This window comes from Scleropages formosus, chromosome 23 (assembly GCF_900964775.1).
Source record: "Scleropages formosus chromosome 23, fSclFor1.1, whole genome shotgun sequence".
NCBI classification, from domain to species: Eukaryota; Metazoa; Chordata; class Actinopteri; order Osteoglossiformes; family Osteoglossidae; genus Scleropages; species Scleropages formosus.
The window spans coordinates 8,897,024-8,909,498 of record NC_041828.1 but is presented as its reverse complement, the minus strand read 5'-3'; the positions used below and the strand labels follow the sequence as shown (position 1 = coordinate 8,909,498).

At 43.5% G+C, this 12,475-nt stretch overlaps 1 protein-coding gene across 1 annotated transcript; it reads left to right on the top strand.

Moving 5' to 3' along the window:
- The first annotated feature begins 593 nt into the window (after positions 1–593).
- LOC108933360 (metastasis-associated in colon cancer protein 1-like) lies at positions 594–10,257 on the top strand. Its single transcript, XM_018750336.2, has 5 exons — positions 594–725; positions 3,836–3,964; positions 4,340–6,384; positions 6,613–6,801; positions 8,711–10,257. Exons 2-5 carry the CDS (start codon positions 3,847–3,849, stop codon positions 8,918–8,920), a joined length of 2,562 nt encoding a protein of 853 aa, XP_018605852.2. The 5' UTR covers positions 594–725; positions 3,836–3,846; the 3' UTR covers positions 8,921–10,257.
- The last annotated feature ends 2,218 nt before the right edge of the window (positions 10,258–12,475 follow it).

Genomic DNA, 12,475 nt, shown 5'->3' with positions numbered 1-12,475 from the left:
GCCTGGTTTTCACTCATGGTTGTTTGAGCACAAATCCAACATCTGAGACGGACAAACATCTTAGGCAGCTTCCAATGTGTATCAGTCATGGCTACGGGAGGGACAGCAATCTACTTCTGACCACAAGGCTGAAGGTTCAAATCCTAGGAGGGATTCTGCTTTTTTGGCCTAACCCCTGAACAACACACAGATACAAAGTGAAGCGCTAATTACAACTTATAACAGAAGTTCATCATGTAAACTTAAGGAGTGTCAGTATTAGCTGACAAAAATGTTCATTAAACTAATTTATTAAAAAAAAACACACATTTAACACTGCAGTTTAAAATACTAGCTGCATTTTTTTTCTTTTCAAACTAAGCAGCTGGACAATACAGAGCGAGCACACAAAAAACACAAAAAATAGGCAATCATTAACTCACACATCGAAACTAGTTGCTTTTTTTTGTTTACTATGTAAATATAAAGAAGCATTATGGGCATTGTAGTCCTTTTTTTGGTGGACCCAACGTTAGTCAAAGGTCACTTTTTTGTCACAAATAGAACTACAAATCCCCGAATGCTCGTGCTACTTCATCAACGGCGCTGGAGTTGGAGCGTTTGTCTGCAAGGTGTTTCGTGTATGACACTGCTATTAAAATTTATTAGGTACAACTGGCAGCGGCTGATTGTATGCATTCTCTATAGAAATAATTTCATTAAAACTTGAAAGCCAGTCCGGAATGGTGAGTTAGTATTTCTTTTTTATTTTTTTCTATTAAGTATCGCAAATTCTTATCTTCTGCTTGTGTCTGTGTCAGAGTTGTAAAACACTTACTTATTTAATAACTTAGTTACTGTTAGAAGTTTCAGTTTTGTCGCAGTGCTTACTTATATTTTAAAATCACAGTAGAATCAAATTCGACAAACTATGCAGCAGAGATCTCTTTCAATTCAGCTCATTCATTTTTTTAAAGTGAAATACAATGAGTGTAAATAACTAAGAAATTCAATACCAGCCAGGCATGATGATCATCATGTATGATGTTTTCGTAACTTATTATATTCAGAAACACACACTCTCTATTGGTGAGGTGTCGTTTTCGATTATTTAGTTAGGTGTCTGGGACTTCATGGCATATGAATTCAGTTTATTTTTCATGAATAAAAATGGTAATTTGTTGTATATGTAAAAAAGCGCACAGACCGTGCCAGACCTCTCTCTGCGCAGTGGCTGAATTTCGCGCAATATTATCATCTTTGTTCCGTCATCGCATGCCTCTGCAAATGATGATTGACGATAGCATTAATGATAATGTTACAATATGAATAACTTTTGGGTATTATTTTTTTTTAATATCTGAGGACTTAAATCGTGAAAAATGTTCTATGGTGTAAAGCGCACTTTGTTTGTGTTCATAACCCTCACCCTGAGCGCTCATTCATTGTACCCCGGGGTCATTAACTGCGCTCCTGCGCGCGGATAACAGATTTCGTTAATTAACCCCCTTTCCCGGGGAAATATTTCTCAGATTTCACTGTATCAACTTTCATGTGAACCAATTTCGCAATTTAAAATTATGCAACACGAAATTTGCGTCCCTTTACCTACAATGAATGGCCAGGCTGGGACTGTTCTGGAATGGATGCTGACATTGATTGTGGACAGCCTAAAAATGATGAATTAGCCTGTTTGCCCGCAAAAGCAAGACATGAAATGATATTTCTAAACATTATTTTCGCCTTGTCATTATGTTCAGACATTTAGTATATCTTGTGAAACCAGATGATCACATACTATTTGAAACAGAGCTACTGTAACAGACTACAAATCATATGCAGAATAACAAAAGAAGGAGGTTTCAGATGTGTCATAACAAAAGTATGTATGTAGGTGGGTGGGGGTGCACAGGTTTTCTTTAGGAAAAAAAAAATGGTGTGTGTGTCTCTGTTTGGTGGGGTGGATTAAATGGAAGTGGACGCATGTTGTATTTCTGGAAAAGAAGTGGTATGTTGTAGTGCGTGGCTCATTGAAACTCCCAGTGTTCACTGATATGGTAAGTATGCTGAAGTAACAGCTGCTAGCATAGTAGTTACAGCTGCTGTCTTTGGACCCAAAGGTTGTAGGTTCAAATCTTACTTCCAGCTGTTATAGCCTTGAGCAAAATTACCCAGCTCTAAATAGGTAACGGTATAATTTAACATTGTAAGTTCTTTTTAAGAAAAGCATCAGCTAAAGGAATAAATGTAAGGAAGTAGCTCCTTTCGTGACTCTTATAAGTCTGGGGAACAGATGTTACCTCAGGGAATGGAATCAAACAGCTTGAATTAGGTTTTAAGGAGAGAAGTGATTTCTTAGCTGTGTGTGAAGATGCAGAAATGAGGGAAGACCTAAAAGGATTGACATTGTGAGAAGTTTTTGCCCTTTTAGAGTAGAAGCTAGACGGTATTAATATTCCATCAGAGTCACAAGCCATGAAGGTTTTTTTGTGACAAAGATCACATGGTTTTGATACTTTTTCGTGATCGGGTTCAGCCGAACGAATGACAGATCTGCGCTGCCCAACAGTGGTTGTTCTTACACATCTGGATATGTTAGGCCACAGTGTGTGCTGTGTGAGAGGAGAAAATCGGTAACTGTCCTCTACCCAGTCTTCAGTAGGCTTTGTTTGACATGCATTCATTTTCAAAGGTATCATTTGGTCTTAGCTCCTCCAGAGCTTGTTCTCCATTTGCAGTTGCATTTGCATTAACTGTTCTCCAATAATCAGCTCCTCTGGTTATCTTCTCCATTTTAAATTTGTGTTTTAGTCAGTTGAATTGATAGATGATGGAAACCATCAAAAGTGATGATTACATAATTGCATTGTACCGCTGAATTATTTCAGTGGAAGAAGCGTCAAATGGCAGCCCAAGTCCAATATCTGTCCCACTGAGTGGAGAGAGGGGACATGATATTTAATGAGAATATTTTTGTTTTATTCTGGGAAAAACAAAGCGATTACTGCACATTTAAATAGCTTTAAATCACGTACTTGAATTTCCCTGGTTTTTGGTGTGGTGCCTTGGTTTGCATACCAGGTGACTGTTTTGCATACAGGTGTTTCCAGCCAGTGGTCTCATGCATTTTTTTGTGTTTGCATGTCCAGACAGACAGAGCACTATGAAGGATGAATGGGTTGTTTGTTTTGGATGGGTGTAGACGTAACCTCCGGCTGTGGGCAGCTGTAAGTGGAAAGAGACCCTAAGAAGCGCTTATTTTCAGAGCTGTGGGAGGGCAACAGAGCAGCGGCCTGATCTTTCATTTATGCTCCCCAACGTCATCCAGTTATGATTTGCTCCCTCTGCTGTTGTCTGCTTTTGCACTGTGGCCTCATTTCAGATATGAGTTGAAGTGCTTTATTTTTTCAGGTGACTCACCTATGAGATATTGCGTGGGCTTCATTTTCATAGGTCAGACGTAATCATTGAATTTCTGACATAAGCACAAGACGTAAAGCACGTGTTTTGTCGCGCCGTTTTAGTGTTGCCTGGAATATGTTAGCCAGATTCAGCGGTTTAATTTTAGAATGTGCTTAAATCTCTTCTTTTCACTTCCTAACAGGTTGCGGTAGCCGAAATAACAATCTGATAACTCTTGGCTTTCCTTTTTCTCTCTTAGTATTTTTTCCTGTGGTACAACTTTACATCATGAAAGTAGGTCATTGAGCTCAACATTTCTGTGGGTTGCCTCAGACATTTGCAGCTTTATGTGAAGAAACGTATAGAATATTTTTTGTAACAGAGCCAATCTAAATAAAGCCATGGACATTGGCGGTAAGGTATAATTGTACATGTCCCGTGTCTGTGTTTTCAGGTGTGCTAAAGATGGCCGCGATCAGAGCGAGGTCTCTCCGGTGCACAGGAAGCCTTGGACGAAGCAAATCTGAGGGCACACTGATAGATCTTGAGGATGATAGAGCTCTGAGGGCCAGCAATGTCAATGGTAGCAATTATACCTTTTGTTTTATTAGCAATAGAATAATGTAGATTTTGTCAAGATCCATTTCATTAATGACATTCTGAAGTTGTTCATTGAAAAAATAGAGAAAAATAGTATTTGTATCTCAAGTGTGGCCTTTGTATCCACAATATATTTATCGTATCCACAATATATTTATCATATCTTACTAGTTTGTATTCATGCAGAGAAACAAATAGTTCTGAATTTCTGTCCTTTTTAGATAACACAATACAGGAAATTTACAAAAGTTATATACCTAAGAGATTCTCATAAACTGTAAAGATTGCTCAATATTATATATTTTTTAAAAATCGTCACTGGAATATTTAAATGAAGATATGCCTGCCTTTTTCACAGGCCTTAATGCTGCGCCTCAGGTGTCAGAGCACTCTGATTGGCCCATTCTACAGCCTGAGGTCCAGCACATTCCCCTCCAAGCCACAAACCCATTTTGGAACGGGCTATCAGAATCAAACCCCTTTTTGGATGACATAATACACAATGACACAGATAACCAGAGTGCAGCTGTAAACTCCACCATGCTTAAAGATGACCTTTTCGCTACATTCGATGATGGTGATGAGGATGCCCTGAGTATCTGCTCAGATGAAATAAATCTCAACCTCCTCTTGACTTCTAGACAAAGGAGTGCAAAGCATTCTGGGAGGTGGAGCAGTGCCTCTGATCTGCTGGATGTTCTGGACACAAAGGAATCTCAGAAGCAGAAGGAGAACCAGCTCAACTCTTGGAACCAGCTTCTTAACCCTGATTTAGAATGGCTGAAGAATGATATGGAAGCCTACAAAATGGCTTGGTTGAGTCATAGGCAGTTGACAAGGTCATGCCTTGACCTTGGCCTGATGAGTCAGAGTCCAGGCTGGGCTCAGACTCAGGCCACTGACACTCAGATTGTCTGTAGGTTTGACTACGATGGGGGGTCCGTTCAACTACCTGACTCTGACATCAGTGCTCACATCCCAGAAGGGCACATTGAGCCTGGCGAGGTTCAAGAAATTGCCCTAAAAGCCATTTTTGAACCCCCACAAGGACTCAATGATGACCTCTCAACTATTGTGACACCTCTGCTGGAGGTGAGTCTCAGCAATATTGGTGCAAAGGGAGGCATTTCTCTGGAGATGAAAGTGGCTGGTGAGATCAAGAGTGACCCTCTCAGTCAGGTCATGGCTGAGTTTGTGTGCTTGGTCGGCTACCAGAGGGAAGGTCCTTTTCAAAAGATCAAGAGCTTTTACGTGTATAAGAACACATTGCAAGTGAAGCTGCCAGACCTGAAACCGCAAATGTATTTCACTGCAGCTGTGCAGGCTCCCATCATTAAACCTCCTGCAACATGTGTATGGGACTATGCTGAGCGGCATCTCACTGTTGGGGTTTATGGGCCCAAGCATATACATCCATCATTCAAAGTTGTCTGTGTAGTTTTTGGTTACAACCAGATTCCACCGAAGCTTCCATTTCGTGACAAGAAGCTGAGCAATAACAGGCCACCTCTTTTGTTGCAACTTTGGGGAAAGCATCAGTTCAATCCAAAAGGGCTGAAGGCTTTGCAGATCATACCCTCCCCATTGGACTTAAAGTTTCAGATAAAACCGATGGATCAAATTACACAGGTGACTCAAGAGGACCTGAAATTGGGCCGAGTGGTTTACCTTCCATTTGCTGTGTCTAAGTCCACCAGTGTGGAGATGGTGCCTTTCAGACTGAACGTCCATGTAAAGGACTCAGTTGGTCTCCCATTGGCAGAGTTTCATCTGCTATCCCCAGATCCCTCTCCCCGGAAGTCAGAGAAGTACAGGGAGATAATGCAACCACCTGTTATTCTAGAGGAAGCTTCAGTGCAGTTGCCTGTATTTCAAAACAGGCCAGTGACAGTGGTGCAGTATGGGGTGGCACTAAAGTCAGTCATCCGGCAACCACGGGTGGAGTACTTACTCGAGTATTTCAAGGGGGAAACCATGGCTATCCTTTGCCAGGAGACAGTGAAGTCAGCAGGGCAGTCAAAGGTGAAGGAATGGTACATTGGATTTCTTCGTGGAAGGGTTGGCCTGGTGCATTGCAAGAACGTGAAAATCATCACCAAGGATCAGGTGATTGACTTTTCTGGGGCTGAGGTCACTACCCAGGTGCTCCTTGAGAACATTGCCATGCCATTTCAGAAGCTGACTTACATGTACTCAGCTGTCCAGCTGCTGGTTATGGAGTGTGCACCCAGTTGGAGAGCTTTGGGAGTGGCCCTGGGATACTCAAATCAGATGCTGGATGAGATGGTCCAGGGCCGTGGGGATGAGACGAAGGTGGACAGATTGGCCTGTCTGCTGGAGAGGCTGAAGGAGGACTGTCATGAGGAGACGACTAGGAAGAGATTTCTGCATGAGCTGGCTACTGTAAGCTTGAAACCATGTTTGTGAGGAAACGAGGAAGAACTTTATAATGATAAAAAGAAAACCACAGACCCCTTACAGCACTTTGAAAGGGTTTTGCAGGCTGTGCAAAATGATTACTGTGGCCCTACCATTCCTGAGTCACCTGAAATACATTCTAAAAAACATTGATGTACAGTAATATGTAATACAGACTCATTGGTTGTATTTCTGCTATTTTCTTTCTAACAGGGACTTCTGAAAATAGGATGTCATGGCTTGGTGGTTCATCTCGCCCAGAATACTGTGATTCTGTCAGCGGCTGTGCAGCTGGGGGTACAATGGAGGGAGCTTGCTAGGCAGCTGGCCAGGCTGTCGAGCGCTCACATTGCTGGATATGAGGCTCCGCATAGGGGCAAGAGCGGACAAGTGAGCTCTCAGGTGTGTTCATAAAGGATCGGTCGTCTTGTCTCCTTCCAGGTCCAGCGGTACTGAATCAGTGCAGCAATATGCTTGTTAACTGTGATGGAGGGGTCCTTATAAAAAGGTATGGAGGAGCAGCATGTGCTCTGAGATAAAGTAAGCTGATTCATTTTGCAGTGTCTGTATATTCCTTGGAACAAGAGAACTTAAATGATGGGGTTCTTGCCTTTAAACCTCGATGAATCATTCTTCTGAGTTTTTCTTTTTGCATGTATATATAGTGACAGTAGCATGGCTGTGGGAGGACACCATCAGTGGAAGTAAAACTTTGATTCTAGTTATTTCATGCGCTCCACTGTATTGCATGTGTGACCAGGGACAGGGACCGATACAGCTGACATCTGCAAGGCATCAGAGGAAGGTCGTGCTCGTGTGCTGTGCAAGCGCGCCGTGGTGATGTCTTGCAGTTCAAGCGCCACGGTAACAGGTGCATGCAAAGGGCAGTACTGCTTCCAGGAGTATGTCGAGTAGGAGATGAACCCTCGGGAGCAGAAGGACAAGACAAAAGCAGAGTAAACCCTGTTAATTAAGTGGCACAACCACACAGATTCTCCTCATGTACAATATCATAATTTTTCTCGAACCCCAGACCCACTGGAGAGCAGGACCCGGTCCAACCCACTGTGCCACTGCCCCCCAACCCAGGATATAGTTATTTAAAATGGACTTTTTAATAGGTTTAAAGATTAAATGAAAAAAGTAAGTGTTGGACTCTTGGCGCTATTGTTTATCTTATTCATTTGCTTACTAGATCTTATTTTCAGTTGAAATTGTTTAATTTTCCATCCATTCACACTACTGGAGAAGTGCATTACCGTGAACTGCAATAGACCTTTACTGGGGTGTAATCCTCAGCTCGTGCTACAAACGGTCACTGGTTACTGCTGGTCTGTTGTGCTACCTGCCTTCCTGAATAAGACGCTTGTCAGGATCTGGAAAGGCCTGAGTGAAGTGGGGTCAGTGGAAACAGGGTGTGTGTGTGTGCTCTCTTTGCTTACCTTTTTCTGTCAGGTGGGCTAGCGCAGTAAACTCAGCATCCTTGGGAGAAAGAAAGTGGCCACCCCCTTCCACCTGCTATAGGGCTGAAAGGAGGCTTTGGGGGCCAGGGGCTCGCTGGCAGCTTCTGCAATGAATGGAAAGGGGAAGTTGGCGCACCAGCGGCCGCAACCCAAGTAGGCCGGAGCCAGTTTTCTTTCAAGTGCGAAATTGAAATGGCGCACGAGTTCCGTCGTGGCGGAAGCTGAGGTCTGCTTGCACGGCTGGGGCGCCGCGGTATTTGTTTTCCCTGGTTGAGGGATTTCTGTGGTACCTGTGAACGCCAGGGTTGCGAAAGCTGCTTTATTGTTCTGCCATTGCCTGTGTTGGCTCATTTGCATTCTGGTGTAAAGCAAGCCCCTACGTCGTATTACACAACTTTAAAGCTTTTCGTCATCTACCTTTTGAACTCTTTGGTGTGATCCCAACGTTTAGGAACCATCGTTTCCGGGCTACTGTAGGTCAACAGCAAGGAATATGTTTCCTTGGAAATTTATTTGGGATGAGATCGGTTTAATGGGGAAAAAATAGGTTTAATCAAAACCTTTAAATGGTAGTGCATTGCACTGTGGCTCGGAGTAAGTGGAAGTAACTGCAATCACTGTGCCTCTAAATTGTGCTGTATTGCACTTGCTGTGGCTCAGAGGAAGTGGAAGTAACTGGAATCGTTCTGTCACGTAGGTGTCAGTGTGTCTCGCTTTTCTGCTTTTTAAATGCCAGTCTCTTGACATTTTTAAACCGTTGTCTTTGACCTTTACCTCTTTGGCATTTGCTGCATTCCTTATCATTACTTGTTTGTTTTTTCTTTTCACATGGCTGCTTCCGCTGACAGGCGATGTGGAAGCCCGCTTACGATTTTCTGCACACGTGGAGCCTGCGCTATGGGGACTGCTACAGGGATGCTATCCAGGACCTGCACCTGGCCTTGGACGGGATGAGGAGCCGTATCACCCGGCAGTGGAGGCAGATCACGGGCGCGCTCGTTGTTGCCCACTGCGCAGACATCCTTCACGCTTCCGCCTTCCCCGAGTCCCACCCGTAGAGCATGCAGGCACGCGGGCCAGGCGTGCTATTTCTACGTTGCAAGCGGGTCCCTTGAGGTTATGCGAAGGTCCTGCTCGCATCTGCGTGCTTTTCGAAAGGCCGTGCTTGGGGGCCCGACTCGGAAACGGTCTCCCTGGTTACGCTTGCACTCGGGCCTCCCTCAGCCCCCTGCCTTAGCTGTGCCTGAAATATCTGTGAGGAATTCATGGGAACACTGTGTTACCTAAGGTAAAAGCACAGCTGTAAATTCTTCTTTCTTTGGCTTAGCGCAAAGTACAAGGAATTGGTGAATTGGTTTGACCTCGGCTCCACGTTGCAGTACAGTAATAATTACATCCTGTGGGAAGACCATAATTGCTCTGAATGCTGGTCTTCATTCAGCTGCATGTCCTGAGAATGAATGTTTTTGATATTAATTGATATTAATTTTTAACTTCAATCGCACCTCCTTAGATACAATATTTATATTGCATGAATAGTTATGCACTTAAATGTTTTGTACCCTTTCCCTGCATTTCTTAACTCATCAGATGTTCTTCTCCAGAAGAACACGTGTTGCTATGTAGGAAAATATACACTTGAAATTTTACTGAAATAATTGCTGTTTTGATTGTAATATAGTCATCTGGCAGTTTAAAACCTCTAGAAGCGAAAAAGGAATAGTATATCACTACAGTATTTCTTCCTTGTTATCTCTGTTGTGTCGTTTTTCTGTTCCAGCAAATTCCCATCATGTTATCTTTAGCGTTTGCTTTATTTAAAGAGGCCATTGTAAGCAATTCCCATGGACTGTTTTGCCTTAAATTATTGCCTGGTAGCTTAATTGTATGTTTTTTAAGAGTTTAAAATGTCTTCAGGTCTGGAAATTGCTCATCTTCTCCTGCCCAGTCACGTTTGAAATGGGTCACCATTCGGAATCCGGGGTCTGCGTTTCTTGAAAAAGAGACTTGGGGATTTACATGCATAACCCGAGGAGCACTTGTATGAAAAGACAAATATTTGTGCTGAATGTCTTTGGGAATGTGTTTTGAAAAACACTGGGAAAGTGTTCCTGTTCAGCCGAGCGGAATGTGTGGAAAGAAAATCTTGTTTTTTGGACTGCAAATGTTTACAATGCCCTAAGCTGTTATTCCGAGCCAGAACACCAAGGGATGCTGCAGGAAAAACAGCTGTTTGTTGCCTTCTGTTCAAGTGAACGTAAAAAAAGAGTAAGAGCTAAAAAGGCATTGCTGTTTAAATCTGATTTTGGTCTGCCTTATGATATCATGATGGTCACTGTTTGTAGAGAACTTCACTTGTAGCACATGTAGCCCCTATGGGAACTTTTTCTGTGTGTTTCAGAGGGAAAAAAAAAAACTGTTACAATAAATCCTCAGATTAAATCACTGCTGAATAGTGTTGTCGGTTCCTTTCTACGTCCCAGAAGGATTACACCCACAGTGAACGTTTCTCATTGCCCAGCGTGCCAGACCCACTCCCCAGGGGTTTGCCAAGCGAGAACCATCCATCCTCGCTAATAGTTGTCACAGCACTGAAAGGAGAGCGCCGCTTGTGTGTTTGCTGGTTTCCACAAAGGGCACTGATCACAATGCATCAGAGGTCAGCGAGAGGGGTTTATCTTACAGAAAAACTGAATCTCATTAGAATATTAGAAAAATAATAGAATGAAATTATTCTGCTCCTGTCCCCTTCCCGCTTTCCGGCTCAATTTCTAGCCCCCAACTGCCTGAAGCTCCTTTGCCTCAGGCTGTAATCAAAGATATTAATTTGCCTTTACTCGTAAGGCATTATGAGGAGGTCCGTGACCATGATTCTCGATAATGGTATGACGGTGTCTTAAGTGTAACTCTGCTTTTAGCTGATGGAGTGTCTTGAAAGTGTGGACATCCCACAGCTTCTCGTTTCCTATCAATAGTTAATAAGGCCTTTGTTAGCTTGGCAAGGAAAGGAACTGACGCAGCAGGCACCACCCTGAGAAAATCGACGACAAGTCTGGAGTCGGCGAGGCCTCGCAGTTGTGGCTGTGCGTGCGTGCGGTAAGATATGAAGGCAGTTACTGGCAGAATTAAATCAGTAATTTCTTCCATCACACAAAATTTCAACTGTAGAAAAGCGTTTAGTGAACATTCAGTCAAGAAGTGCAGTTCTTGGAGTCTTATAACAGATAAACAGGGCCGAACTGTCTGGGGACCTTAAGTCTGTGCTTCCCGTGTGGCCGCAGCGTATATAAACAACAATCTCAGTTTGGAAGGTTGGCGTGAAGTCTTTCGGTGTAACAAACGACGGAACACGTTTCATTAAATTCGAAAGGCGGTCGAGTATTGGTGACAAACGGAAACCGCACTCGATACCGATGTCTGCTGCAGAGCCACAGAGGATAAACCTTGACGGTTTTCTCAAGATCCGCCATCGACCCGGAGGCTTTAACGCAGGGCTATGGACGTTTAATTGGAGGAGGGGTCAGGAAGGTTAGCGGGAGCTGTTCCGAATTAGTGGCCGTCACCGCCGTGATACGATTGCTGACAGGCCGTTCATCACTGCGCGCAAGCCACCCGGGAGGACTCCGACTGATGACACTACGGAGAGGAGGAAAGGTGAGGTAGTCACTTTGGGAAACCACACCGATGTGTGGATATGAGCGGATTGAAATCCACTGGGAGTAAGTAGGCAACCTGCGCACTATGGGTAGGGGTCGAAGGCACGGGGATGACTTCACCTCTGGTCCACATCATATACGTGGCCCCGGGGGGCCCGTTAGAGTGACTCACGGCTTTTTCCCCTTCTCCACAGCTTAAAACCACAGTCCCGGTCCGGATACTGCCGTAGTGCTAAACGATTCCTTTCCTTTAATTATTAACCAGCTCTTCATGCATTAAACATCCAAATTGTGCTGGAATAACGCCACAAAAACAACAGCTGTAACAGAGCCTGCTTGAAGCCGCCAAAACAGAGGTAAGCGTTTTACTGAATGAACGTTACAAATTCGTCCTATTAAACCGCTGTTACAAACACTGCGTAAGCACAATCACAGAGCTGTGGTTAAGCATGAATATGGAGCTTGTGGTGTTTGAATCACTTTGGTTTTCCTTTGCGGAACCACAGATTTAGGATTTAGGAATCGCAGTTTGTCCAGGAAGGTGCCTTGGACCATTGCTCTCAAGGCGGAAGCTCGTCGTTCCTTCCATGCGCCATCCTGCTTGTTATGTCTTGAGAATTACGATTCTTGATGAGCGAATTCACACAAACCTCTATTAGAGACGATATTTATATTCAAGGAGCAATAAAGCAGTGTAGGCCTGGTTATGCGAGATGTGTGGCCGTTAGCCTGCTGTCATGAGTCTGAGTTTGGACAGTTCGTTAAACAAATGCAGTACTGAAATAAAAGAAAACGAAAGAAGTCGCATTAAAAGAACACACATTATTTATAATCGGCGCAAAATTTTTATAAGTACTCTAAGTAAAGGAAAAAACTGTATATTTCTGTAACGTTTTTATCCAAAGCAACGATTTTTACGTGAGGATGCTTCACTGCAGGGGCGCACGGTGGCGCAGC

What these genes read in the sequence shown, in the direction of transcription:
- LOC108933360 (XM_018750336.2), top strand. Translation starts at nt 3,847, where the DNA reads ATGGCCGCGATCAGAGCGAGGTCTCTCCGGTGCACAGGAAGCCTTGGA. An exon ending in GAGGGCCAGCAATGTCAATG is followed by an intron (nt 3,965 to 4,339) that starts GTAGCAATTATA and finishes CCTTTTTCACAG; the next exon opens with GCCTTAATGCTGCGCCTCAG. An exon ending in GCGGACAAGTGAGCTCTCAG is followed by an intron (nt 6,802 to 8,710) that starts GTGTGTTCATAA and finishes TTCCGCTGACAG; the next exon opens with GCGATGTGGAAGCCCGCTTA.